General features: G+C 41.8%; 2 protein-coding genes across 4 annotated transcripts in view; one reads left to right on the top strand and one right to left on the bottom strand.

The window, feature by feature from the left end:
- LOC100538719 (exportin-1) overlaps positions 1–4,693 on the bottom strand; it is a 37,241-nt gene extending 32,548 nt beyond the window's left edge. Inside the window, exons 1-3 of one of the 3 annotated variants that reach the window (XM_085218458.1) lie at positions 4,304–4,693; positions 3,921–4,030; positions 252–383 (exon numbers count right to left, since the gene is read on the bottom strand). In XM_085218458.1, the coding sequence (XP_085074584.1) occupies positions 252–377 (126 nt within the window). In that variant the 5' untranslated portion in view covers positions 378–383; positions 3,921–4,030; positions 4,304–4,693. Of the gene's footprint in view, positions 1–251; positions 384–3,465; positions 3,624–3,920; positions 4,031–4,303 lie in introns of those variants that run through there. The other 2 variants (XM_085218457.1, XM_085218459.1) reach the window with 2 other exon arrangements.
- The window catches only part of LOC109366389 (exportin-1-like), a 32,428-nt gene continuing 12,165 nt past the window's right edge, over positions 3,979–24,241 (top strand). Inside the window, exons 1-7 of the mRNA XM_085218477.1 lie at positions 3,979–4,055; positions 17,339–17,387; positions 17,471–17,590; positions 17,688–17,816; positions 19,736–19,894; positions 22,324–22,521; positions 23,379–23,517. Of these exons, the coding sequence (XP_085074603.1) occupies positions 3,994–4,055; positions 17,339–17,387; positions 17,471–17,590; positions 17,688–17,816; positions 19,736–19,894; positions 22,324–22,521; positions 23,379–23,517 (856 nt within the window). The 5' untranslated portion in view covers positions 3,979–3,993. The remainder of the gene's footprint in view (positions 4,056–17,338; positions 17,388–17,470; positions 17,591–17,687; positions 17,817–19,735; positions 19,895–22,323; positions 22,522–23,378; positions 23,518–24,241) is intronic.

The following is a 24,241-nucleotide window of genomic DNA, read 5'->3' as shown; positions in this document are numbered from 1 at the left end:
GCTCATGCTAAGTTGCACTCGCTCATTTCTTATAACAGCAAAGGTATGCTAGGAACAAAAACACAACGAACTAACACTTTAACATTAATTGCACCAGGACTACTTTAAACACAGGCATATGATATTCTTGCCACCAGCACCAGAAAATCCATAAAGAGTAATATTTTTATTCAAGTAAATTAATTTTGCTCAACAGATTTGCTGCTAGAGTTGAACATAGTCCATAAACATAAGTTCCAAGTTCACCTTACCTGTGCACCTTCTCCATGGTACAAGCAGTTCACCACATTGTCCAAAAGATTGATATCCAGTTTCTGATTAAAATCCAGCAGCTGACGAGCTGCATGGTCCGCTAACATTGTCATAATTGCTGGCATAGATTACTGGAAAAAAAAAAAAAAAGATTTTTTGATCAATAAAAAAACTATCAGATGTAATCATATAAAGTGCTGCCACCAAAGCATCATTTAATTGAGACAGGCTATCTTAGCAGTACTGAATGGCACAACATTCCTATCATTGCTAAGCGAGCACCAGGACAAACCTGTACTTAAAATTCATATAATACTACCTTAACCTAATTCTCAGGATGTTCAGCAGGTACAATACAATAATGGCAGTTTAACTAACCAGTGAGATATGTAACCAAGCAAGCTAAGCAACTTTTTATTAAGTCGGAAGCAGCCCCTACTATTCTCTGAATATTTGTAAATTAGTAAGTTTGATAGTAAATATTTCTAGCATCATTACAATCAAAATGCACCCTAGTGATCTCAGGAGAATTTTAAGCTCTCAAGGAAAATGTGTGCATTTACAAATCCAGTTCTGAAAGCTTTTCAGTGAACAGTTACAGAAGTGGAGCATTATCTACATACTTGGTAAAAGTTAAAGAGGTCATTTTTCATATACTTGGGAAAACAGCTCACAAACTACCTAATTAGAAGCAAGAAATTATGACTGAAATTAAGAAAGCTGTCTGCTTGAAAGCATTCAAGATAAAATGACAGCAAATTAAGCATACCACTTTAGAGCACCTAATGGAATTCTACTGAAAATCCTGCTGCAGTTTTCAGACCCTTAACACCCCCAACACAAGTACCAACTCCTCATCCCAGGCCTAGCAGCCTTGCATTATGAAAAGACAGTCAGGTGGGCTGTATGCAATCATGCACGTACACCAGCTTACCAGCTGGTGACTAGTAGAAGATGAAGGTGCTCACAAACAGTAAGCAAGCAAGCCAAAGCCACAAAGCAGAAGTTATACTCCACTCTGGCCTTTTCATATTACCACCCCTACTGCAGCAGCTGACCAACTGCACTGCTCTCCTCCCACAATCACCAGCAAATATAGCACTTTTTCCTACCCCCTTCCCTATATCAGCTCTCTCCCATTCACCCTCATTTTCAGTCTTCCACAGAACAACAAATTTCGTACTGAACTTGAGAAATATCCCAAAGCCTGGAGAACTGCAAGGTCACTCAAGAAGTTACATTTGATCCTGCAGCACATTCAAAAAGACACCATCTGAAACTCTTCTAGAAACAACCCCCATGTGCACAAAAATCAACAGAAATCAAAAGACTCAGAACAACCTATACTTTAGAGTAAACTGGAAGTCAGTTCTGCTCTTACTGAACAGCTTTACATGTGAATAAGAATGAATGTTATCCCTTACTTAAATCTCATGCTTAAAAATAAAGAAAAGAAAAACCTGTGACTCAACTCAAGTAACCACTAAGTGAAAGTCTTACAGTAACATGCACATTGGGAAAATCTTTTGTTTACTATATACATTTTCAAGTATTCTCAGATGGTTCTGTTCTGATACAGACATGCAACAAAGTAAAAAAAAAATTTTGTTGTATTTTACATTAAAAGAACTCATGTAAATAGTACTACTGCACTACTATAGTAATTTTTAAGGGCTAGCATCATCATCCTATCGACCTTTTTACCCCCAAAAAAACACAAGGAAATAAACATCAAGCAGGAACCAAAATTAATTGAACACTACATCTTCACCCAGCTCCAAGAGTTTCCAGAACTGTTAAGTATGGAAGCAAGCAGAGCAGCAGCAAAAGCTGATTTCCTTTTTCTAACTTATAAGGGTACTCAAAAATTTCACTTGGCAGAGAGGCAACAAGCAGTTGCACTTGGAAGAAATCTAGCCCATTAACAGGCAATGCAGCTCAGGGCATTAATACTGCTGCCAGACACACATGCTTCCTCATCCTCCGCAACTGCCCTCATGGCTGTGGCATGAGCCAGTGAAGCAGCTTTTGAACTACAAGAACATTTCACATTGATGGTTCCTTGGACAGAGCCACACGTTGTAGGTCAGGGCCTTTTTTAGCAGTTTTTACACAATTCTAATGCTGTGAAGCACTGTGACAGTTTTTAGGTAACAGGAGATAGATTTGCAGAAAGTTCCTGCCTACACAGCAAGACCACTCCACAAGGCCAATACTAAGATAAGAACCAGTTACAACTAGTCCTTGGTACAGCAACCAACAAAGTACCCCACAAAGGAACTTTCCTTCCCAAATAAGGTTAAAAAAAAAAAAAAAAAGACCAGAGAGTTCAACTAAAGGACATACTGAGATTACCACCAGGGTTCCAGAAAGAACCCCCAGGAACCCTATGTTGATGATTTTGGAAAAAGTATTGCATAGGGATGAGTTTTCTGAGAAAATAATTACATATGTAACACAAGTAATGTATATAACCTGAAGATCTTCTGAACCAGGTATGGGTATAGGTGGAACAATTACCTGTGCACCTGCAGCACAATAAACAATACTGCTTCTTAATAGCACGTTGCTCTTTAAGAAGTTTCATTCAGACAGGAATTAGGCTGGTAACACTAGGAACTGAAAAGAACAGCCACGTGACAAGCAAAAGCTGTCACATGAAGGCAAAAAAGAAATGTTTTTAACAGAGTCCTTTGCCACTCTCAGCATTATTTTCACGCTGACCTGCCTACTAGCAAACTGGCTCAGAAATGGCGGCTTTGTGGTCACTATCAACGGCGATTGGCTCCAATTCCCGCTACCAACACTGGGCACACACCATGCACATCACACCTTCCATTCACTGCTCTTCTGCACACTCATACTACCATACCTGAACACAATCAGCTTTAAATCTCTGTTCTCACATCAACACTAATCAGTTCTTTAACATTAACAATAAATGAGGTAACAGAAACTAGAGAAAAAAATCTAAGCTACAACACAGTAAGAACATGACATCTACCGAAGGTCAAATAAACTGCATTTGTCAAAAACTTTACACAGCTATCCCCATTCTCAGCGACACAGGACCTTCAGCTCTACACAACTGTATTCAATTCATTTAAGTATGTCTCGCAGAGGAACAAAACAATAATTTTACAACAGGAAGAGATGCCGAGGATTTACAGCGAGCTCTAAAGCAAGGCTTCTACGTGGCTACGCGAGGCTCACCGGGGAGGCCATAAGAAACTCTACCCCACCGTCCCTTCCAGAGACCGAGCCGCCTCACCGCAAACCACTCCGAGCGCACGGCATCCACCACACAGCGCGGTGGGAGCTCAGCGCCTCACGCACGGTGAGGACACGAAGCAGCCGCGCAGCACAGCGCCCGCCGGCAGCCCAGCACCTTCCCGGGACACTGCGCCCAGGCAGGGGCAGAGGCCCGGCCTTGCGGAGCGGCGCGGCCCCTCCCTCCCTGCCCGCGTTCTATACGGGGCCCCCACGTGACGCGGGCGGACGTTTCAATACTGCTGCACAGACACACGAAAATATTTCTGGAAACTTCCACTCCTAATAATTCACAGACTGAGCGCCCCGCCGCTCTCCGCGCCTGCTCCCCGCCTGCCGGGCCCCTCGGGAGGCCTCCCGGCCCCGGCCCCACCGCCTTTCCCGCGCCGCCCGCTCACCTTAGTGCTTCTGCGGCCCTTTGCTTCAGAAACTAAGGGGTGGGCGAATCAAGTTCCTAACCTCAGGGCAAAAATGCAACAACGCAGAAAAAATGAAAAGCCGCCCTCCCCTAAAAAAAACAAATTAAAACAGAGGTAAGAGGGGGCACCGCGCACCCAGCCCCCGCCAGCCGCCCCTCGCCGGTGCCGCTCTGTCCCCGCTCGTCCTGGCCCGGCTGCGGTAGGGCTCGCCTCGGCCCCGGCACAGCGGCACCCGGCCGGCCACAACGCGCCCCTCGGGCCCGGCGCGCGGCTGCGGGGCGCTCCGCCGCCTCGGGAGAGGAGAGAGACGCGGAGCTCAATGCGGCTCCAGGGCCTCCTGGCATCCCTCGGGGAAACTCTACCTTCTTTGCGGCCGCGGCTGCGTGACGACTCGGCTGCGTCCCGCTTCGCTGGCTCCAGGCCCGGGCCCTCGCGACCGCTCCTCCTGTGCCTGCCGCCCTTCCTTCGGCCTGGCGGGGCCCTCAGTTCGGCCCCGTGCCCATCCCCCCCCCCCCACTCAGTGCTAAACTTCGGCCCCTCAGCTACGCCGGCGGCTTCCCCCACGAGCTCCCTCGTCAGCAAGATCCGCGGCGGCGACAGCAAGAGCGGCAGCGACTGAGCACGGTGCCTCTCCCCCTCCTAATGCCACAAGCTCGGAACCGGCTCAAACCGGTTCAGACTGGGAGATTCCATCTCGGTTTAGTTTTCAGCCCATGGCGCCGCGGAGCGTTTGGAAACCTCAGGCCTCCGCCCAGCGAGCGCTCTCATTGGTTCTGAGCAATGGCGCCTCGCGAGCGGCATGCGCGATCATTGGGCAGATGGTACGTCAGTCCGCCGAGCGCCGCGGAGGGTAGCGGGGAGCCATCGGCGGAGGAGGGAGGATTGGAGAGAGGGGATCCGCCCCCTCCCCGGCAGCGCGCGAGGGGCGCGAGGGGAAGGCTGCTGCCCGCTGAGTGGCCGAGTCGAGCTATCACTCAGAGGCTGGTCCGCCTTCGAGTTCTCAAATGGCGGGCATCGGTACTGCCATATTTCTATTGGCTAGCGGCTCGGCGCGGTGCGCGGGGCTTGTATGCTCGTTTGTCGCCGCGCTCGGTGCTCTGTGGGCGTTGTGCTGCCGTTAACGGCACAGCGCCGACAGAACGGGGCGGCGGTGGCGACGCCGGGCTGTGCTGTGATGGCGGGCTTTATCTCACAGCCGCCCTCGCCTCAGGGAGGTGGTGGCGAAGTGACTCAAGCTCGCGGGTGAGGCCGTGTCTCCGGCCGGCGGGAAGGGAAGGCTGTGGAGCCCAGGCTGCGTGTTGGAGGGTTGAGCGCTGCTCTGTCTCTAGCAGGCCCGCGTCTGATGCCTTGAGCGGGCTCTGCAGTATGCCCAGCGCGGCGTCCACTTCGTTCCCACCCCTGTAATGCCGACCTGTAATGGAGACTGGGCAGTTGTGGTTTTTGGGAAGTCTTATATTGTCCTTAGCAGTCCTGAATGGTTATCCAAAGCAGAAATGAGATATTGGTGATAAATTTTGGTATGGGTATAAGTTGCTAAACTGTGTTCTTACACTGAAGTACTACAACCTTTAAAATGAAGTGGTACTTAGAGCATAATTGACTAGCTTAATGAAAATAAGTCCTGCAATTCCTGTGTTACAAGTTACATAGCTGAAATGGAAGTTGAGAGACGTAGTGAGATATGTATGCCTTTATTTACATGAAACCATAATCAATACAGAAACTATGCAAGTCTTTTGCCCTGTGAGTCCCTGACACATTGGTTGTATAAGCCTCTCAATTACTGTTTATTTTCTTGTCTGGAGGCTCTGAGAAGCTTTTGGGTTTAACCTAGGAGAAGTTCTCTATGCTTTACTTAAATAAAAAAAATCTGTAGAACTAAATTGAGTATGGAAAGCAATGCATGGCCATAGCATACTTGATTTTCAGCAATGATATATTGTGTTTTCAATCTGAACAAGCATTTCCTCACCAGTGTCAAATCTCTGAAGAGAAGGCTTAGTTCTCAAAACTAAGTCAATACATCAAAGTTTAGTCTACCTACACCATAGTCATCTTGCCGTTAGTATGAAGCAGCACTTCAGAAAAAAGAACTCAACAGATGTGAACTGTGCTGATGATAATAAGTCACAAAAAGAGAACTCACACTGTGTTTTTTCCTGAAGCTTCCCACCATTACAGGTAGTATGCATTCAGCCATGAGGCTATTGATCTGTGTTCAAGAACTGTGTTTTTCCTGTGACTTTAATTCACTCCTCTGAAATTTAACACTTCAGGATTGTTTATGTAGTAATTCCCAGTGGTGAAAATCAGTTGCGTCTACTTATATTCTACTCATAACTATGATTCTCTGCTGCCTTACAAGTTGTAAAAGTGCCTTAAAGTAGTCCCAGCAAAAAGCTTCCTTCCTAGTCCTCCCTCCCCTCCCCTAGTCTGAAATCATTTCTTTTTTTTTTTTTTTGGAGGTGAGTGGTTTGAAGTATTTAAGGATTTCAAAAACTACACTATAGGCACTCAGTTTTTTAATCATGCATAAAAATTACTGCATCCAGTAACACTTCTGTCATTATGATAGCAAAGTACATTGTTTATCTTGCCTTGTTTATTTTCCTCTGATGGGTTGGCTTGTGTAGTAATTAACAAATCTGTAGTTTTTCCAGTGTGACTTATGACTGGAAATGGCATTGTTATTGATGGTATTGAATTAGAAAAATTTCATGTAAACAGAATGGATAGATCTAGGATGTCCCTAATGGGTTCAAAACAGAGTTGTAATTCTGGCTCTCAGAATTCTAGCTAGCCCTGGTGTTCAAAACAAACTGATGTAGGACACCAAAATGTTAGATATGTTAACTCCTTTGGCTTCTGTTCACTTTTCTCTGTTTTCTTTTTGTTTGGATTTTTGTGCAGGAGAAGAGTTCAAAACCTTAATTTTTTTGTTAAATTGAATTTTAACTATTTCAATTTAAATTAGTTATTTTTGATGGAAGGTTAGATGAAGCTTTTCATACTTCCATCAACTATCTATAGAGCCCCCGAAAAAAATCAACACTGTAAAAGTATGCTTTAAAAATATATATATGCTTATAAAAAATCATAACAATCAAAAAAACAGTGGGCCCCAGTTTGACTTGCTTGATTATGGGGCTAGTTTCTGCCTCTCCTCTAGTAGGAAGTTATCACTAACATTGCTTATCTCAAATAACACTTCAGATGTTTTGGTAGAACTGGTCCTCATATCTTTATGCAAGCTGTGCTTAACATGCTGCAGACAGAATACTTCTCATCTCTCTTCTGTTCTGCACAGAGCTTGCTGAAGGCTGGTTCATAAACAGAGTGCAATCTTAAAGAGCAGCCGTTTTAGCAGGGCAAGTATACCTGGATCTCAACTTCTTTCTAATAAACATAGTAGTTAATGTAAGGTTACACCTTCTGTTTTTGTTGCCACTGATATCTCCTTTATTACATGTTCAATCTAGAATTTAGGCCTTACTGAAGCCAATAGGAAAATTTACTTTGGTTTCAGGTCAGAAGTGTGCCCTGGTAGTGACAAAAGATAGCTATGTGCTGGGCTGAATCAAGAAGAGTGCAACCAGTAGAAGAGTGCAACCAGTACATGAATTGATTATTCCTTTCTGTTTGCTACTCATTAGGTTGCATCTAGAACACAGTGCCTGTTTTTTTGGTTCTTCAGTACAAGAAAGATGTTGAAAATTCCATGCAAGTCCAGGGGAGGCCAGCCACTCTTCAGAGTGAAGAGAGGCTGAGACGAGCAGGGCTTTTTCTGTTTGGAAAAGAGAATGGAGGAGCCACCTACTAGCAGCTCCCCAGTACACAGGATGATTTTTACAAGAAAGAGACAAGTTCTTTATTTAGATGTAAAGTAGGAGAACAAGAGGTGAGAGGTTTAACTTTTATTGGGAGGTTCCTGCTGGAAGTGAAGGGGCTACTTCTCATTATAAAAATAAACATAACAAAACAGCCATGAGCTGCTTAGTCTAAATTCAGTATTGATCCCAACTTGAGCAGGAAATTTGACCACAGATGTCCTAAGATACCCTCCAGCCTAAGTGATTTGAAAAAACTTTATTCTTTGTTATTGTTTATAACTTTAATATTTTTGTATGGAAAAAATGTTGTTTAATTCTAGTCTGACAGTAGTTTAACTCCTTGTGTGGTCAGCTGATTGCCTTCACTTCTTGGAAGGAGTAATGTAATTCACTCATAAGAAAAGCAGCAATATGTTTATTAATATGAGTGATTTAGCAAATTTTTGAAACTAAGATACAGTTGATTATGTGACAATAGACTTGATTATAAAATATATAAAAGACTCTACGTACTACACAAAAATGGAGTCAGTGAAGGGAGGCCTTCTGTTGAGTGATGAGGTTCAGAATAGAGACCCCAAACTACTTATGGGGTAAGATGATTGATTCGTAGGCATATTACATAACTTCAGTTCTGAGCTAGATGTTAACTCCTCCAGAATCTGGCTTGACCAGACAGTGAATAACACTGGATTTAGGCTGCGGTTAGATTGGTACTTGCTCACTTAGCCCTCAGGTGTTGAACAAGATGCTGTTTTCTCCAGCATCTACCCTTGACTGGAAAGCAACCACTATTATGGTTCCCACCCACTCAAGCAAGTCTGATGGTAAAATGGTTGGGCTGCAGAGAGGAGGACAAGGGAGAAGCACACTATCACAACTTGACATCACTAATTTTTATTTTAATGCATGCTGTCTGGAATGTTTCATGACCTTTGAAAGTAATTTTTGCTGTGATGATTAGCTGTCTTATACCCTGCTAGCATACGTTATATGATGTAAACACTCCTCCAGAATTATTGTATTGATCTCTCATGAAGAATCAAATTGTTATTTTACAACCTTACAATTGAGTGCTGAGTTGATTATTCATGGGTTTGTGAATGTATGCCAGTTATCACTGATCAAATCGCTGAGGAAGAAATGCACAACACAGTAAGAATGGGGTTGTAAATCAAGAAGATTAGTTTTCCTTTGCCAAAGGAAAACTGAACTGTATTTTTAGCAGGGAGGTTGGACACAATGATCTCTTCCCAGAGGTCCTTTCCAACCCCTGCAATTCTGTGATTTTGTGATCTTTAGGGCCTTCACAGAGCTACTTTCCTACCTTTTATGAGGAAATCTTAACCTTCCACGAAAAACAGCAGCCCACGCAGTGGGATGGGGGGGGAATGGGAAGTGTACAGGCAGAATTAAATTAGTGGTTTAGTCTATTTGTTCTTCACAAAGGCCCCATAGTCTGTGGCAGATTGTATATTTTGAATGTTTTATTAATCCCTATATGTGTTGTTCATGAGTAAAGGGATGATCTGTTGTCGCAAAACAAAGATGATGCTTTGATTGACAAGTAGTAGTTACTAGCTTACACCTTGATGCTGGAGTGCTGTGTAGCATTCCTTCCTTTTATCTCTTCATGCAAGTCTTTTTTTTTTTTTTACTGTTGACAGTTTATTTGGGTTTTTGAGCATTCTTCACATAAACATTCTCATGAGTTCAGTACGTTAGCAGCTAAGCAGCGCTTTAGTCTTCTGAGGTCATCAGAAGCGCATCTTTTCTTATGTAATGCACTCACATTAGGTTATGTGTGCCTAAGAAAAGTGATTTCTAAAAGAAATCAATGTCATGTGAATAGGAGAAAAACATCAAGTTAGTGTCATAATTCCTTTTCTTGGTGAAGTATGATTATATAAACAGAAGGGAGAAAAAGGCAGTAAGTCAAAGTGAAAGCAGGTGCTGATTGAGGATGAAGTAAAGGGAATGAAGCGTTCAGAGGAAATTGTCAGTTATAGATTTTCAAGAATGTCTAGGCAATGCACAAGAAACAATCAATTAACATCATATCAGTGTCACAGTAAACAGCTTCAGCCTCTACCTTACTCTTCAGTAGAGGTCCTTTCCCTTTCATGGATGGGAGATTACTGCAGAGTTCTTGCATTACTATGCAGTGTCCCTTGTGAAGACTTCCAGCAGAAAGGAGGGAAGGATGTTGTAGTTTCCACTTTCTCATGCAGCTATCAACTTAGTTCTATAATTTTCTGATGTAATAGAAGCAGAAAATGTGATTGGCTAATTACTGTATGTAGATAACTTGTGCTGTCCTTACATGCTTACTTTTCAGAAATGGCAGAACTAATCCTGCCTAAAGTATCCCTCTTCTCACTGAGCATCTGCTATTGTTTTTAATTGTTTTGGTCTTCTTTTCAAGTAGATTCCATATACATATTTCAGTTACTTTTGGCATTTCACTGTCTAAATTAGGTCAAACTGACGAATGAGAGAAGGGCCCCACAGCAAAAGATGAGAAAAGGGCTTCACAGGAACTGGGGATAGTTAAAGGTAGTTTACAGAAGTAAATATGTAGAGGTTGCTAGAAGAATGGGGATTGCAGACACTGGGACTGAGACACTGTGGGGGTTAGAGAACGTAAAGATAAGAGTTTGAGAACAGCCTGAGGACGTCTGGCAGAGTGTTGATAAGATGTCCTCAGGGCATGCTAGAACTGGATGGGGGCTGCCCCTCCCACAGGGTCAGAAGTTTACAGCAAGGAAGACTATGAGCCTTTGCTAGGAAGACTATGTTTCTTCATCCCCCCACTACCAGGAGGAGACCCCCACAACTCACTGCACATGCGCGAGGGGGAGGGCCTGCATGCATATAGGTTCTCAGAAATGTAAGAATATGTATCCAAATTCCTGGAAACAGTTGATTATGTGTTAGTTTGGCCTATATCTATAGCACTTTTTCCTCTCAGTGTGCAAGTTAGGCAGATCTATCCCCCTTGCACCCAGCATATTTTCACGGCTGAAATAAACATACCTGCTCTAATTCCTTAATCTGGCTGTAGAGTTTGATTTCCGCACGTCAATTTGGTGACCCAGATGAGACAACCTTGGTTTGGCTGTGGAACTGGCTGAGAGGGGAGACATCTTTGGCGTGCTCCGAGATTTCTTGGAAGGACTCTCTTTCCTCATTCGATCACTGCGGGAACAGACAAGGACCATTTGTTGGCGGACCAGGTATGTGTATGGAAAGGGGGAACCCGTAAGTTGTGAGGAGACATCCTATGCAGGGTATGAAGGAGCATGCATCGTGCATACGCCCCCCACCTCCCCCAAGGTATGTGAGCTCACGGGTTAGGTTGCCAGCTGGAGTAGGAAGACTCTTTGGGGAAATGCCTACAAAGGGGACCTGTAAGTCGTATGCGAGGAATACCTCTCCCTTAGGTGATCAGTAACAGTGGGTATCTTGTCAAATGATAACGTGGAAGTTATAGGTTGTCATATAGGTTATCATTATTACCATCAGCTGTAAGTGTTCGGTACCGTGTATTTGAGTAATTGCCATCAAAACACGTGAAAGGAGCTCTGATTTGGTAAAGTGTAAAGTCAGCATTGTGTGTGATTGCGAGTGAATGTTTTGAATACACGAGACATTGCAGCACAGCTGCAGGGCAAGTGCAGGGTATAACGATGATTGTTGTCTGACTGTCTGTACGTTTTTGTATGAATTTATGAATGGGGATGACAAACCCATAGAGCATTTCCCACTCGTGGGAAATGAATGTCAACTTGTTTATGTAATACTGTGTTCTGCTTGCAAGGAAGTGTGTGAGGGAGGTGGGTCAATCAGTGCTGGTTTTATGGCAAGGTGTTTATAACCAGCGATACAGATTGTTAGGGGGAAGTTATATGGTATTAAGGGTGTTTAGGAAACTGAAGAACTGTATGGTTTGATTTGTGAGTTTTGAAGGGAGTGGAACAAACTGTTTTGATGGTATAAGAAAGTGTAATTGTTAATGGTATACGGAAGTAGAATTGAGGGTATGTGGAAGTGTAAATGAGGGTACAAATAGTGGAATAATGTACAAAGGAAAAAGGGTTAAAGAGAAAGTTTATCTGTGCTGGCATGAGAGCAACTCCCCACCCCCTGCCCCCAACAAGCAGAACTCTCAGAGTGAGAGACTGAGCCGGGCCCGGAGACTGCTTCGCATTACTTGCAAAGGGGGGAGGTGGAGAGGATGGGGCACTGGAAGTGAGAATAGCCTTCATCTGCAGAGATCTAGGAAACCTGAAATCCCAGTGTAACACTGGAAGCCTCTGGAGAGGAGGAGGTAAAACTGAAATATGATGTTAGTAGTTTATGTAATGATGAGAATTTGGAAACTGAAAAGTTTGGGAAGGACACAGGCTGAGGAAGGCAAAGGTGAGCAGGGTGTAACAGGGATGTCAGGACTGAAGAGAGGTGAGTGATATGAAAGAAAAGAAAAAAAAGCAATTGATTGAGAAACAGAGATAGTAAGGAAATTGGGAGTAACTGCAGCTGTTACTTCAGCACTAGAGCAGGGCAGTAGGACCCAGAGATCCCCTTAGAGAGAGGTGGGAGGGCTGGAAGAGCCCAGAGGGGGCTCCGCCCCACTGGAACAAACTGCAGTGTAATGGGACACTGGTGGAGAAATCCTATCAAGATGAGTGAGAGGGAACCGTTTCTGATTGCAAAGCTGAAGGATGGGAACCTGGGAAGTTTATCATAGCAGATCTACTGATTAACTTGCAGCTAGCGGAGCAGGATAAAGAGGTTTATTTTCTGGTGGATGCGGGTGCCTCTTACCACCTGTAGATGATTTTGCAACAGTAGTAGGGGCTGCTTACTTTTTGGGATCAATTAAATATAAGCTGTGAAAACAGGTAGGAATACATGAATTCTTGTACATGCCAGGTTACTCTGGCAAGAAATTTAATGAAACTGGACTAAGGGTCAAATTGAGAATTATAAGTCTGGCTTTAACACAAACTGGTAAAAACAAGGTTGTACCCCAGAAGTTACAGAAATCTTAAATAAGGTATGCTTAGGAGTGTGGGTATCAAGGATACCTGGCAAAGCCAAAAATGCAGCCCTAAACAGAAGTTAAGTTAAAAGCAAGAGTTAGCCCAGTCAGGGTAAAGCAATGCCCTTTGAGGATATGTGATTGTAGAAGGATAAAAGAAATAATAGATAATTTTTTGAGTTTGGATTACTAATTGAATATGAATCCCAATACAGTACTCCAAACTTTCTGATGAAAAATTGGAAAGCAAGTGCTATAGTTTGGTACGAGATTTGAGGGCAAGTAATTGAATGCATACACTCAGTGGTGAAAAATTCATACACCTTATTAATCAAGTTAAGGAATGGGTAGGTGGAGTTTACCTTCTGGATTTGAAGGATGCCTTTTCTGCCTGATTTGGCCAAAGGAAGCCTAAGGTTGTTTACCTTTGAATAGGAAAACGCTAATATGGGGATAAAAAAAACCTGGATAGTGTTACCCAGGGTTGTGAGAACAGCTCAGTGATTTTTGAGAGCTGGTCAACTCGTGAACCTGAGACTTGGGTTCCTCCATCCCAGGGTGGAGCTTTACTGCAGGATGTGGATGCCACAGAAACAAAAGAGGACTGTGTGCAATGGACTGTGAGTTTACTGAATTTCTTGGTTTAAATGATTATCAAGTTTCTCAACAGAAAGCACAAATAACTCAGCAAGTGATGTATTTGGGATAAGAGATTACAGCTGGACTTCAAATCTTAAGGGCTGTCAGGAAAGAAGCCGTCTGCCAACCCCCTGAGCCACAAACCGCCAAGGAACTCCGTACATTCCCAGAAATGACAGATGGTGCTGACTGTGGATACACAGCTATGGACTGTTGGTAAAGCCAAAATATTCTATGAAATGGGGAAGCAAGGAGGACATTCCCTCAGCTAAAACAAGAACTCATGAAGGCCCTCTGCTCTGGGGCTATCAGTCATGACTAAACCCTTCTGGCTGTTCTCGCATGAAAAACAAGGAATAGCTCTGGGAGTCCTTGCCCAGAGCCTTGGACCGTATCAAAGGGGCAGTGGCATACTTCTCCAAATAGCTTGATAAAGTGAGTAAGGGATGGCCAGGATGCTTGTGGGCGGTGGCTGCACTATTGCTCAATATTCAAGAAGCCAGTAAAGTTATGCTAGGCCAACAAATAACAGTTTTAATATCTCATACAGTGTCTACTGTATTGGAGGTAAAAGGGGGGCATTGGCTCTCACCCCAAAGGTTCTTGAAATCCCAGGCCATCCTGGTAGAGCAGGATGATGTAGAAATAATTGTAGCTAATGCTGTCAACCCAGTATCTTCATTTAGCGGAACTCCTGGAGAACCAGTATTTCATGACTGCTTTGAAACAACTGAAGCTGTATATTCCAGCTGGTTGGATCTGAAGGATGAGCCCTTAGAAGATGCAGAAGACACCTGGTTTACCAACAGTAGCAGTTTTGTGAAACAAGGAAACTATAAGGCAGGATATGCAGTAGCTGCTACTGACAAGGTGATCGAAGCACAACCATTACCTGTGGAGACTTTCCCTCAGAAGGCTGAAATAACTGCCTTGACAAGAGCCTTAATTATATGGACAGATGCTAATTATGTATTTGGGATGCTACATGCTCTTAGTGCCATCTGAAAAGAGCAAGGATTGCTCACACAAGGAAAACAGCATGATGTAAATCTACCGAAGTGTGTGGATGTTATACATTGTGAAGGATGTCAGAAAGATAACACTGTACAGGAAACTGGAAATAAGAAGATGGATCAGGTGGCAGAACAGGTAGTTGAAGAAGGCTTTAATTCCAGATGGTAACCTTAAAATCTCTGAATCTGAGTTCAGAACCTGTAAAAATATTCTAATGAGGTTAGGAATGTAATTGATGATCTAGAAGGGAAGAGAGCAAGCTGACAGATGGGTGCATGCCCAGATGGACACATTGTTATGCCCTTCAGTATTTTACGAAAATTAGTTCTAGGGGAAGATAAGAAAATATATTGGTAAACAGACACTACAAAGTATGATCCTAGTACCAGGAATAGGGTACAAGTAGGCCTATTGGGAAAGGGAACCTTCCAGGGCAACAATGGCAAATTGATTTCTTGGAGCTCCCAAGAAAAGGGGTGTTGCTGTATGTTGGTACTAACTGATACCTTTTTACAGTGGCCAGAGGCATTCCCTTGTAGAACTAATAAGTGGAGTAACTAAAGTATTTTTACAGGAGGTTATTCCAAGATGCTGAGAAACTACTTGGTCTGTCAAGTGCACCGTCGGAAGTTAAACTCATACAGAAAAGATGAGTCGGTTACCAATTTGCTTTATCTCAGTGTACACAGGGTGGTGTTTGTGGCAAAGTAATATTGTGTGCTGTTACATTTTGTATTTTGGTTGCAATAGTACTATCTTTTGTGTTGTTGTGGGTAGTAATGTTGTACCTTTGTTATATTTATTTATTTGTTATTGTTAAATGTATGATTGTCACTCTTCTCCCTTCTGTTTGGATCAACGTTACATTGCCATGCTTATTAGTGGCCGCTATTAAAGTAATAAAACTCTCATTAGTGGGCATGAATATCATAATGGAAGTAATATAGTGAGCAAGTGTCGTTTGGGTAAAGGTTTCTGGTGGCTGTGCGGAGATGGGAGAGCTTGAAAATCAGTATCAATAAATTGGAAAGAGTATTGCATAGGAAGATATTTAGCACCTCCTACGAGCATCTATCCAAAAGAACTCCCCACAGGCATAGTGAGAACTGTGTGGAGCTACTATCAAAATCCAACAAGGGTTAAAAGGGTAAATAACCAACTGGTAAGGTACGATACAGGATACCATAGCTTTGTGAGAGCCCTTATCCCAGTCTTAGGAGTAGCTCAGCTGGAAAAGGCTATGGTGAATATCTCTGCAACAGATGCATTACCAGCAATCCAAGAGGAGGTATCCTTTTTAGCCAGTGGTACTTCAAAATAGGATGGCATTAGACCTATTAACAGCTAAACAAGACGGGCTCCACCCCTTCTGGGTGGTGTATAATAAACTGAGTTTATTATACATATGTTAGAATTGGAAAGATTACCAAGGTGGAAGGGTAATACAAAATGTAACAACAAAGGGAACAGCACAGATAGGATGGTATTTTACAGGAAAGTAAATGTGCTCACGAATCTCTGAAGATCCAGACTCACAGGAAGGGGTCTTCAACCAGAGATCATTCCACAGTGCCAGTCAGCCCTAAGGTAGGGTCTAAGAGAGGTCTCAGAAGGCTCCACCCCTTCTGGTTGCACAGCTGAATTGCCTTCACCTGTGCTCCCAGGGCTGACCCTGTCCTTTCCCCAAGTGACCAATAAGTGATTTAAGCTGTGACTCAGCAGTTCCATGCAACACATTTCTGCATTATTGCAACTGCCTCATCTCCCATGATGGTCGTGGAATCATAGAGTAGTTTGTGTTGGAAATGACCCTTAAGGTCATCTAGTTCCAACCCTCCTGCTATTGGCATGGACAGCTTCCTCTAGACCAGGTTGCTCACAGCCCCATCCAGCCTGGCCTTGAACGCCTCCAGAGAAGGGGCATCCGCAACCAGACTGGGCATCCTGTTTCAGTGTCTCACCATCCTCACAATAAAGAATTTCTTTCTAGTATCTAGTCTAAATTTACCCAGTTGAAAGCCATTAGCTTCTCATGCTGCTGCTACTTGCCCTTACAACAAATCTTGCCCTAGTTTTCATCGTAGGCCTCCTTCAGGTATGCTCTAAGGTCCCCCTAGAGCCTTCTTTTCTCCAGGCTGAAGCGCCCCAGCTGGGAGGTGCTTCGGCCCTCTGATTGATCTTTGTGGCCCTTCTCTGAACCCACTCCAACAACTCCATGTCCTTCTTGTGTTGGGGGCTCCATAACTGGGCACAGTACTCCAGATGGGGTCTCATGAGAGCAGAGTAGAGGAGCAGAATCACCTCCCTTGACCTGCTGGTCTCATTTCTCTTGATGCAGCCCAGGATGCAGTTGGCCTTCTGGGCTGCAGGCACACATTGCTGGCTTACGCTGAATCTCTCATCAATTGATGCTCCCAAATCCTCTTCAGGGCTGCTCTCAAGCCATTCTCTGCCCAACCTGTATCTGTGCTTGGGATTACCCTGACCCAGGTGCAGGACTTAGGTGCACTTGGCCTTGTTGAACTTCATGAGGTTGGCACGAGCCCACCTCTCAAGCCTGTCCATGTCCTTCTGGATATCATCCCTTCCTTCTGGCTTGTCAACTGCTCCACTCGGCTTGGTGTTGTCTGCAAACTTGCTGAGGATGCACTTGATCCCACTGGACTTCTTAAAAAAAAAAAAAAAAAAAAAAAAAATAATGTTGGCATTGTCTTTTGTAAAGAAGCAAGGTGGCTTGTGAATGCTTCCAAGGATTTGTAGGTATTCTGAACTTGATCTGCGGTCACAGGCACTTTGATTAATACAGTTTGGATTGTTTTGGGAACTTGGGAGTGCTACAATTTTTTATTTTATTTTATTTTTTTTTGTAGTATGTGCAATGAGTTCTCTCAGATATTTCAACTGTGTCAGTTCGTGATGGTAAGTATTAGATTTTTTTAACCTCTTCCAGGCTACCTCCACCCAGTCATGCCTTAGTAATATGCGCTGATATGTTCCTACAGGAAAACTCCCAAAATGCTCCTTTAGTTCATGCAACTTTGGAAACTTTGCTACGATTTCTGAACTGGATTCCTCTGGGATATATATTTGAGACTAAGTTAATCAGCACACTAATATACAAGGTATGTATGTAATTATTGACAGCTTTTTAGTCTAAAAGTTGCAAAATGCGTACCATATAACACCTTTGTAAAACGCTTTCTTTTCTTTTCTCAATAGTTCTTAAATGTTCCCATGTTTCGGAATGTCTCTTTAAAGTGCCTCACAGAGATTGCAGGTGTCAGCGTAAGCCAGTATGAAGAACAATTTGTAACACTTTTTACCTTGACTATGATGCAGTTAAAACAGGTAATGTTTTAGTAAATGTTTGGTTTTTTACTTCTACTTTTAACAACCTAGTTCAGTTTACAAATTGATACTCTATAGAGCTCTTGAGAAATGTTACATTTCATTGTGCCGTTTGATTGTGTATTTATAGCTTGATCAAAAGACATAAACTTTATGACTACGGAGGAGAGCTGTATTTCTGCAGGATTGGTGTATTTTATTCAGTTGGTTAATTCAGTGTGTGTTTTGTGCTCTCGGGTTGTCTGAGGAGGGCAGGTAGGTGAGGTGCTGCTGTGTTCTCAGCACACATTTAAGCATAGTGAAATGCCAGAAGTTTGTGATGAAGTTTGCATGCTTTTTATTTTGAGGGAAGAAAGGATAAATGTAGATGGCGCTTCACATTTGTCCATTTCAATGAGGGTACTCTAAGGCCGAAGCTGTGGATTTTATTTTTTTTATAACACTTCTGGACAATTAGATTCTGTTTTTGTATCCACTTTTTTTCCTGCTGTGTATAACACAGCTTTCATCAGTCTTTGAGGTCTTTTCAGAAAGGCGTGCTTCTAAAAGGAGCACCTCTGCCCTCATTCCTCTCCCTCACTGAGGAGCTATAGAACTTTTTAGTTAGAATTTGATTTAAAAGTTGACTTTTTCTTGCAGCTAAATCATTCTGTTTAAGACACTTCCTCATTTTCTTTTTCATTTCTTTGTTTTCATTTTTTTTCTTGGTGGATGACTGATTGGCCATGAGCCAGCAGCGTGCCCTGGTGTCCAGGGAGGCTAATGGGATCCTAGGGTGCATTTAAAGGACCATGGCCAGCAGGACAAGGGAGGTGATTTCCCCCCCCCCCCCTACTTTGCACTGGTCAGGCCTCACCTGATGTAGCATATCCAGTTCTGGGCTCCCTGGTACAAAGAATCCAGCGGAGGGCCACAAAGATGATAAAGGGCCTGAAGCATCTCCCCTATGAGGAAAGGCTGAGCTACCTGTTCAGTCTGTTCAGTGTGAGAAAAGAAGACTGAGTGGGGGTCTTTTTAATGTTTATAAATATCTCAAATGTGAGAGACAAGGGGATATGTCCAACCTCTTTTCAGTGGTCTGTGGGGACAGGACAGGGGGAAATGGCTGTAAACTGGAGCATAGGAAGTTCTGCATCAATATGCAAAAGAACCTCTTCATGGTGAGGGTGATGGAGCACTGTAACAGGCTGCCCAGAGAGGTTGTGGAGTCGTCTTCTCTGGAGATATTTCAAGACCCACCTGGTTGCTTACCTGTGCACCCTGCTTTAGGGAGCTGCTTTGTAGGGGGGTTGGACTTGATGATCTCTGGAGGTCCCTTCCAATCCATACAATTCTGTGATTCTACAGATGATGCTCTTGATTCTGAATGCAAATACGTTCAAAGCTTTTACTTAAAATAACTGTTGAATGCTGAATTGGGTGTAACAGTATTGGCATTAAAGAAGCTGGACAACACTGAAAATTTTTCTGCTTTATAACAATAGAATTTGAAAGTTGGTGTATTTCTTAAGAAGGTACCACAGAGATCTTTGGTCGATTGCTGAAAAATATTTGTATTTCTAGGTCTTCTTTACTAATTTATAAACATTGTGAGGGAGACCTTTCATACTGTTTTAATACTATGACTGCCGTGTTACAAGGTACAGGTAATAAAGACACTTCTGGAACAGTTTTGCTTGATACCGGTTGAAAGTGTCTTAAAATAGGGTAGGTGCTTCCCTTGTCTTTCCTGTTTAAAGTGCTAGGGAAAGGTTTTGTTCATCAGAACTTCAGTGTCTGCGTTTTCTTTCGTATTGTCCAGCTTGGAAACAACAACAGCAACAACAAAAAAAAAGCAATATGATTGATAATACTAGTATGCAGTAGTTCTACTTGCATGTAAAGCAGGACATTAGTTATGTTTGTCTTCCTTGTGTTAGATGCTTCCTTTAAATACCAATATCCGACTTGCCTACTCAAATGGAAAAGATGATGAACAGAACTTCATTCAGAATCTCAGTTTGTTTCTCTGCACGTTTCTCAAGGAACATGGTCAACTTATAGAAAAAAGATTAAATCTGAGAGAAACATTAATGGAGGTAAGTTGCATCGTTTATCCAGTTCAAAGTAGAGGTTTCTTGTACTCAAATAACATGATACTAATACGACCTCTGGATTGTTGTGCTTATATTGGTTAGAAGAATTTTTTCCCCATAATCAGTAAAAGATTTGAACACAAGAAACCTTTCAGACTTTCCAAGTGTGCTTCAATAGCAATTTATTTTCAGTGGTGTTATCCTTAAAAAACAAAACAAACCCATGCAAAACGTGCTTTTCTCTCCCTCTTCTTACTTGTCTCTCCTCCAAAGTGTAAATACTGCTTTAAAATGCATTCAAAGAAATATCGTAACCTTTTTCCATGGGTATCAAAACTCAGTATTTTTGTTTAACTTACTCATGCAGGTGGTTGCTGCTGTGAGTTCTGTCAGTTTGTGTGTGAAATGGTGTACTTTGTTTTTATTCAGTATCCAGGCTTGGTGTCTAGGATACAGCAAATGCCATTCTCCAGCTTTTCTGTCCTGGTGTAACTTCTTGCCTAAACTGTCATTTCCCAAATGTTTAAAATATTGTCCTTGTGGTTTGTGTTTAGTTTCTGTCTCACGAGCATAGCCTTTAATGCTGGAGCTCTTCGAAGTGGTACTTAATAAGCATGCTTTGTATAGTATTAAGGGTCTTGTTGGGAAGCCTACATTGACTTGCTGAGAGCGAGCTGTTCTTTGGTGACATTTCTACTAGCTCTCTCCCACCCCTGAGCTGCTATGGGATGAAACTGTCTCCATAAGCCCTTGTAGCAGCCTTTGCGATGTCCCAGAGTTGAGCCCTCTGCAGGTATGGAGACTGTAGGTTGAGGAACTATCCTGAGACAGACAGACTCAAAAAACGCAAAACCACAGTATAAACCTGGAGACCAGTTCTCATTTTGTGGGTCCATCTTGTCAGTGCAATGCTTGTATCTGAAGATATCTGAATTCTAGTCTTTTCCATCTGATGTTCGCAGTATGTTTCTTCTCCAGGTAAATCTCTGCCAAAAAATATATAAATTCTTTGCAAATAGCAAACTGTAGCTCACTTAAAAATAGATTAAATGATTGTTTCTTGCTCTATTTAAAAACAACCAAGCAGAAAGCAAACAAAAACCTTTCAGCAATCCACAATTAATTCCTTACCTCAAAATTAGTGAACTTTTGCAAAATAACTGTCAATCAAGGAAGAGATCAAGTTTCAACCCATGTTGAGACATTATTAAGAATATGAAGTTGAATGTCGTGTAAGTTGGAGTGCAATCTCCAAATCTTGCCTCCTGTCTTGTCCAGCACAACTATATTAAATTGTTGAATAGTTAAAATTGACATTTAAATGAACTTCTGCAAAACTCAGTTCTGACTTTGGGTCTTCTACGGGATATTGAAATGTTCCACAAAGTCTTTAGAGTGGCTTAAAATTGCTGCGAATTTCACTGTTGTAACTTACAGTATAACAGAACATATAGTGGGGGGAAGAAAGCCTTCTAAAGGTAGCTGTGTAATTTTAATTTGGTTGTTCCTACACTGGATTTAGCTGATCTTCTGAAATTGCTTCATGGATTCACTGGAGTCATCTAGAGCAGTGAAAGAAGCTAGATAAGTTATTTAAAGTGAAATTGCCGATCAAAATGGATGTGCATAGGAATAATGTGAGTTGTTTTTGAATCCTGCTTTCAGTGTTGTTAGAGAGAGATGTCAAATCAGACTTCCGTCTAAAATGCTTTGGGTGGCTTAGTGTCTGAGCTGTGAAAATGAAGTTTGTTTTCATTGCTCCCTTCTGTTTAATTCACTGGTAAGGTGTTGACTGACACTTTTCACTATCGGATTTTAAAGTAAGATAGCTAAATAATTTTTGACTATGTATTTGGTATCAGTCTCAGAGCTGCACTCTTCTCAGTCTTCATAGTGGCTGTTCAGTTAGTGAAGGTGAAGACGTCTTAGATGCAGATAAGCAGTGTGGTTTTTAAGGTTTTCTTCCACATTCCCAGAGAATTTGCAGAAGAGAGTAGCAGTAAGTATTGAGAATAGCAGTCCTTAAAGCTAAGGAGTTTTTTTGAGGATCTAAAAGAAGAGGTCTGTAGAAGCTTAGAGGGTGTGATTTTGATAAAACTGTAAGGGACTAATTTGGCTATTGGTTGTTTTTTTTGTTTCGTTTTGTTTTTGTTTTTTAAAGATATCTTTAGGCTATTCTGTGTTTAAGAACTGATGTGTGCTTTCAAAATAACATCAACTGACATGGTGCTGTGTTCTTTTCAGTTGCTCCACTGGTCATAACTTTGACTAGTAAACGTCACTGCAGTATTACTACACCTTGTTAGTAAATTTTACACTAATTCAGTATTTTTATCACTATCAGGATAACAAAATTTGAAGTAGCATGGTTTTAATCTACTTCTGTGTTCAAAAATAGTTAGTAAATAGATGCTTAAAATACACTTTTCCAGGCTCTTCATTATATGTTGTTGGTATCAGAAGTAGAAGAAACTGAAATTTTCAAGATTTGTCTTGAATATTGGAATCATTTAGCTGCTGAGCTCTACAGGGAAAGTCCATTCTCAACATCTGCTTCTCCATTGCTTTCTGGAAGCCAACACTTTGATGTTCCTCCAAGGAGACAGCTTTATTTGCCTGTATTATCCAAGGTAATCAATGCTTAAGTTAAAATACTATGTAAGTTTAGACACTTTTCCTAAATGCAGAGACTTCACTGTATGTAAGGGATGACTTTAGAAAACTTTCCAGGCTTTGAGTAATAGTTGATTCAGCTGTAGTTATTTAATGTGCTGAAATTGCTAAACTTAAAAGATGGTGCCAGTAGATGATAGAACTATTAATAGTGTGCTCTTTTGATACTGTGTATAAACATAAAATGAGAGAATATATATCTGTATAGTTTATTTAAACATACTAACCCTATTTTCTTCCATGTTACCACATCAGGAGCTTCATTTTAACTTTGTAATAGAATAGCTATGTAGGATTTGCTAAATCATGCTAACAGTTCCTGTAATTAGTGGTTTCCAGCATGGATCTTGGTGTGGACTTCAATAAAACATAGCTAACTTCTGCTTAGAGAAGGAGGACAACTTGATGTTTTTATTCAGTTACTTAGTGTGATGGAGTTGTGTTTTCTACTCAGGAATGATACCTCAAAACCAAGACACAGTGTATTGTTAACGAATTGCTTGTATAAGGGCTGTGGTGAAAATAAAAGCCGCACGTGCTGAAGGAAAAAAAAAAGTGTTTAAAAAATGTATTTGAAAAATCTTTAATACATACATCTTTTGAAGCTCTAGGAGATACAGTACTTTTTTAAGCAACTCTTATTCTTGTAGAGATGGAAATCAGCTCTACTCCTAATGGCTTTTTAGTTAGCTTGTCCCTTCAGAGTGTTCCTTCCCGTTTGCTTGTATGTGAGTGACCTGAGGAAATGCTGGACGTACTCTTTATTTTCATGTCATAGTGCAATTCAATTGAAACTTTCCTTTGTAACATACAGGTTCGATTGCTAATGGTTAGCCGTATGGCTAAACCTGAAGAAGTGCTAGTGGTGGAAAATGATCAAGGGGAAGTAGTACGTGAATTCATGAAGGATACCGATTCCATAAACTTATATAAAAATATGAGGGAAACATTGGGTAAGTGCAGTGGCTGTTGTCCTGTAGTTGTCCTTTAGATCTGTGCAACTGCACTAATAGCATGCATGTAGCACAATTATATGGGGGCAGGGGAGAAGATAAATTTGAAACAGAGTTGTCACATATTTAAGGTCATTAGACTTCAATAATAACATTTTCCTGTTAAATGCAAACACTGGGAGGGGGCACTGAGTGTTTATTAGCAACTTTATGAATGTCAAACAAAAGTGTTTTGTTTTTTTGATTCTCACCGCTGTTCTTGTGAAGTAAGTATCCTTAACAGTAGATTTGCTATTCTAATATGTTTTTTTTAATATTGAAACTCCTCTTTATTTTATTGAAATTACTACAGTATATTCTCGTCCTCAGTATTGTTTCCAGATACAGATGTACAGACAGTCTTAGTTTGAATTCTGGTGTTATTGCTTAGTGTGTTATCGTAATAGAAGATTCACCCCTTAAAAAAGCAAGAGTGCGGTGAAAGTGGCACTGTAAAAATCCATTGCTAAATCTGACCTTTATGCTTTTTTTTAAACTTGGCAGGATTTTGAATTTTACTTATGTTAGAGAGCCTAATCATTTTAGGGGCTGATAGAATAGTCTGAGTTGAAAAAGCTGAATCTTTTCACCTAGACTAGTTCAGGAGTACCATCTCCATTTTAATGGTAGGTTATTAAAACCAACAGATGTAATGACACTGAAATAATGAACAGAGGAAAATTAC

The sequence above is a fragment of the Meleagris gallopavo genome, chromosome 2, assembly GCF_905368555.1.
Source record: "Meleagris gallopavo chromosome 2, MGAL_WU_HG_1.1, whole genome shotgun sequence".
NCBI lineage: Eukaryota > Metazoa > Chordata > Aves > Galliformes > Phasianidae > Meleagris > Meleagris gallopavo.
Note: the sequence above shows the minus strand (reverse complement) of the source record. Positions and strands in the feature narration are given on the sequence as shown.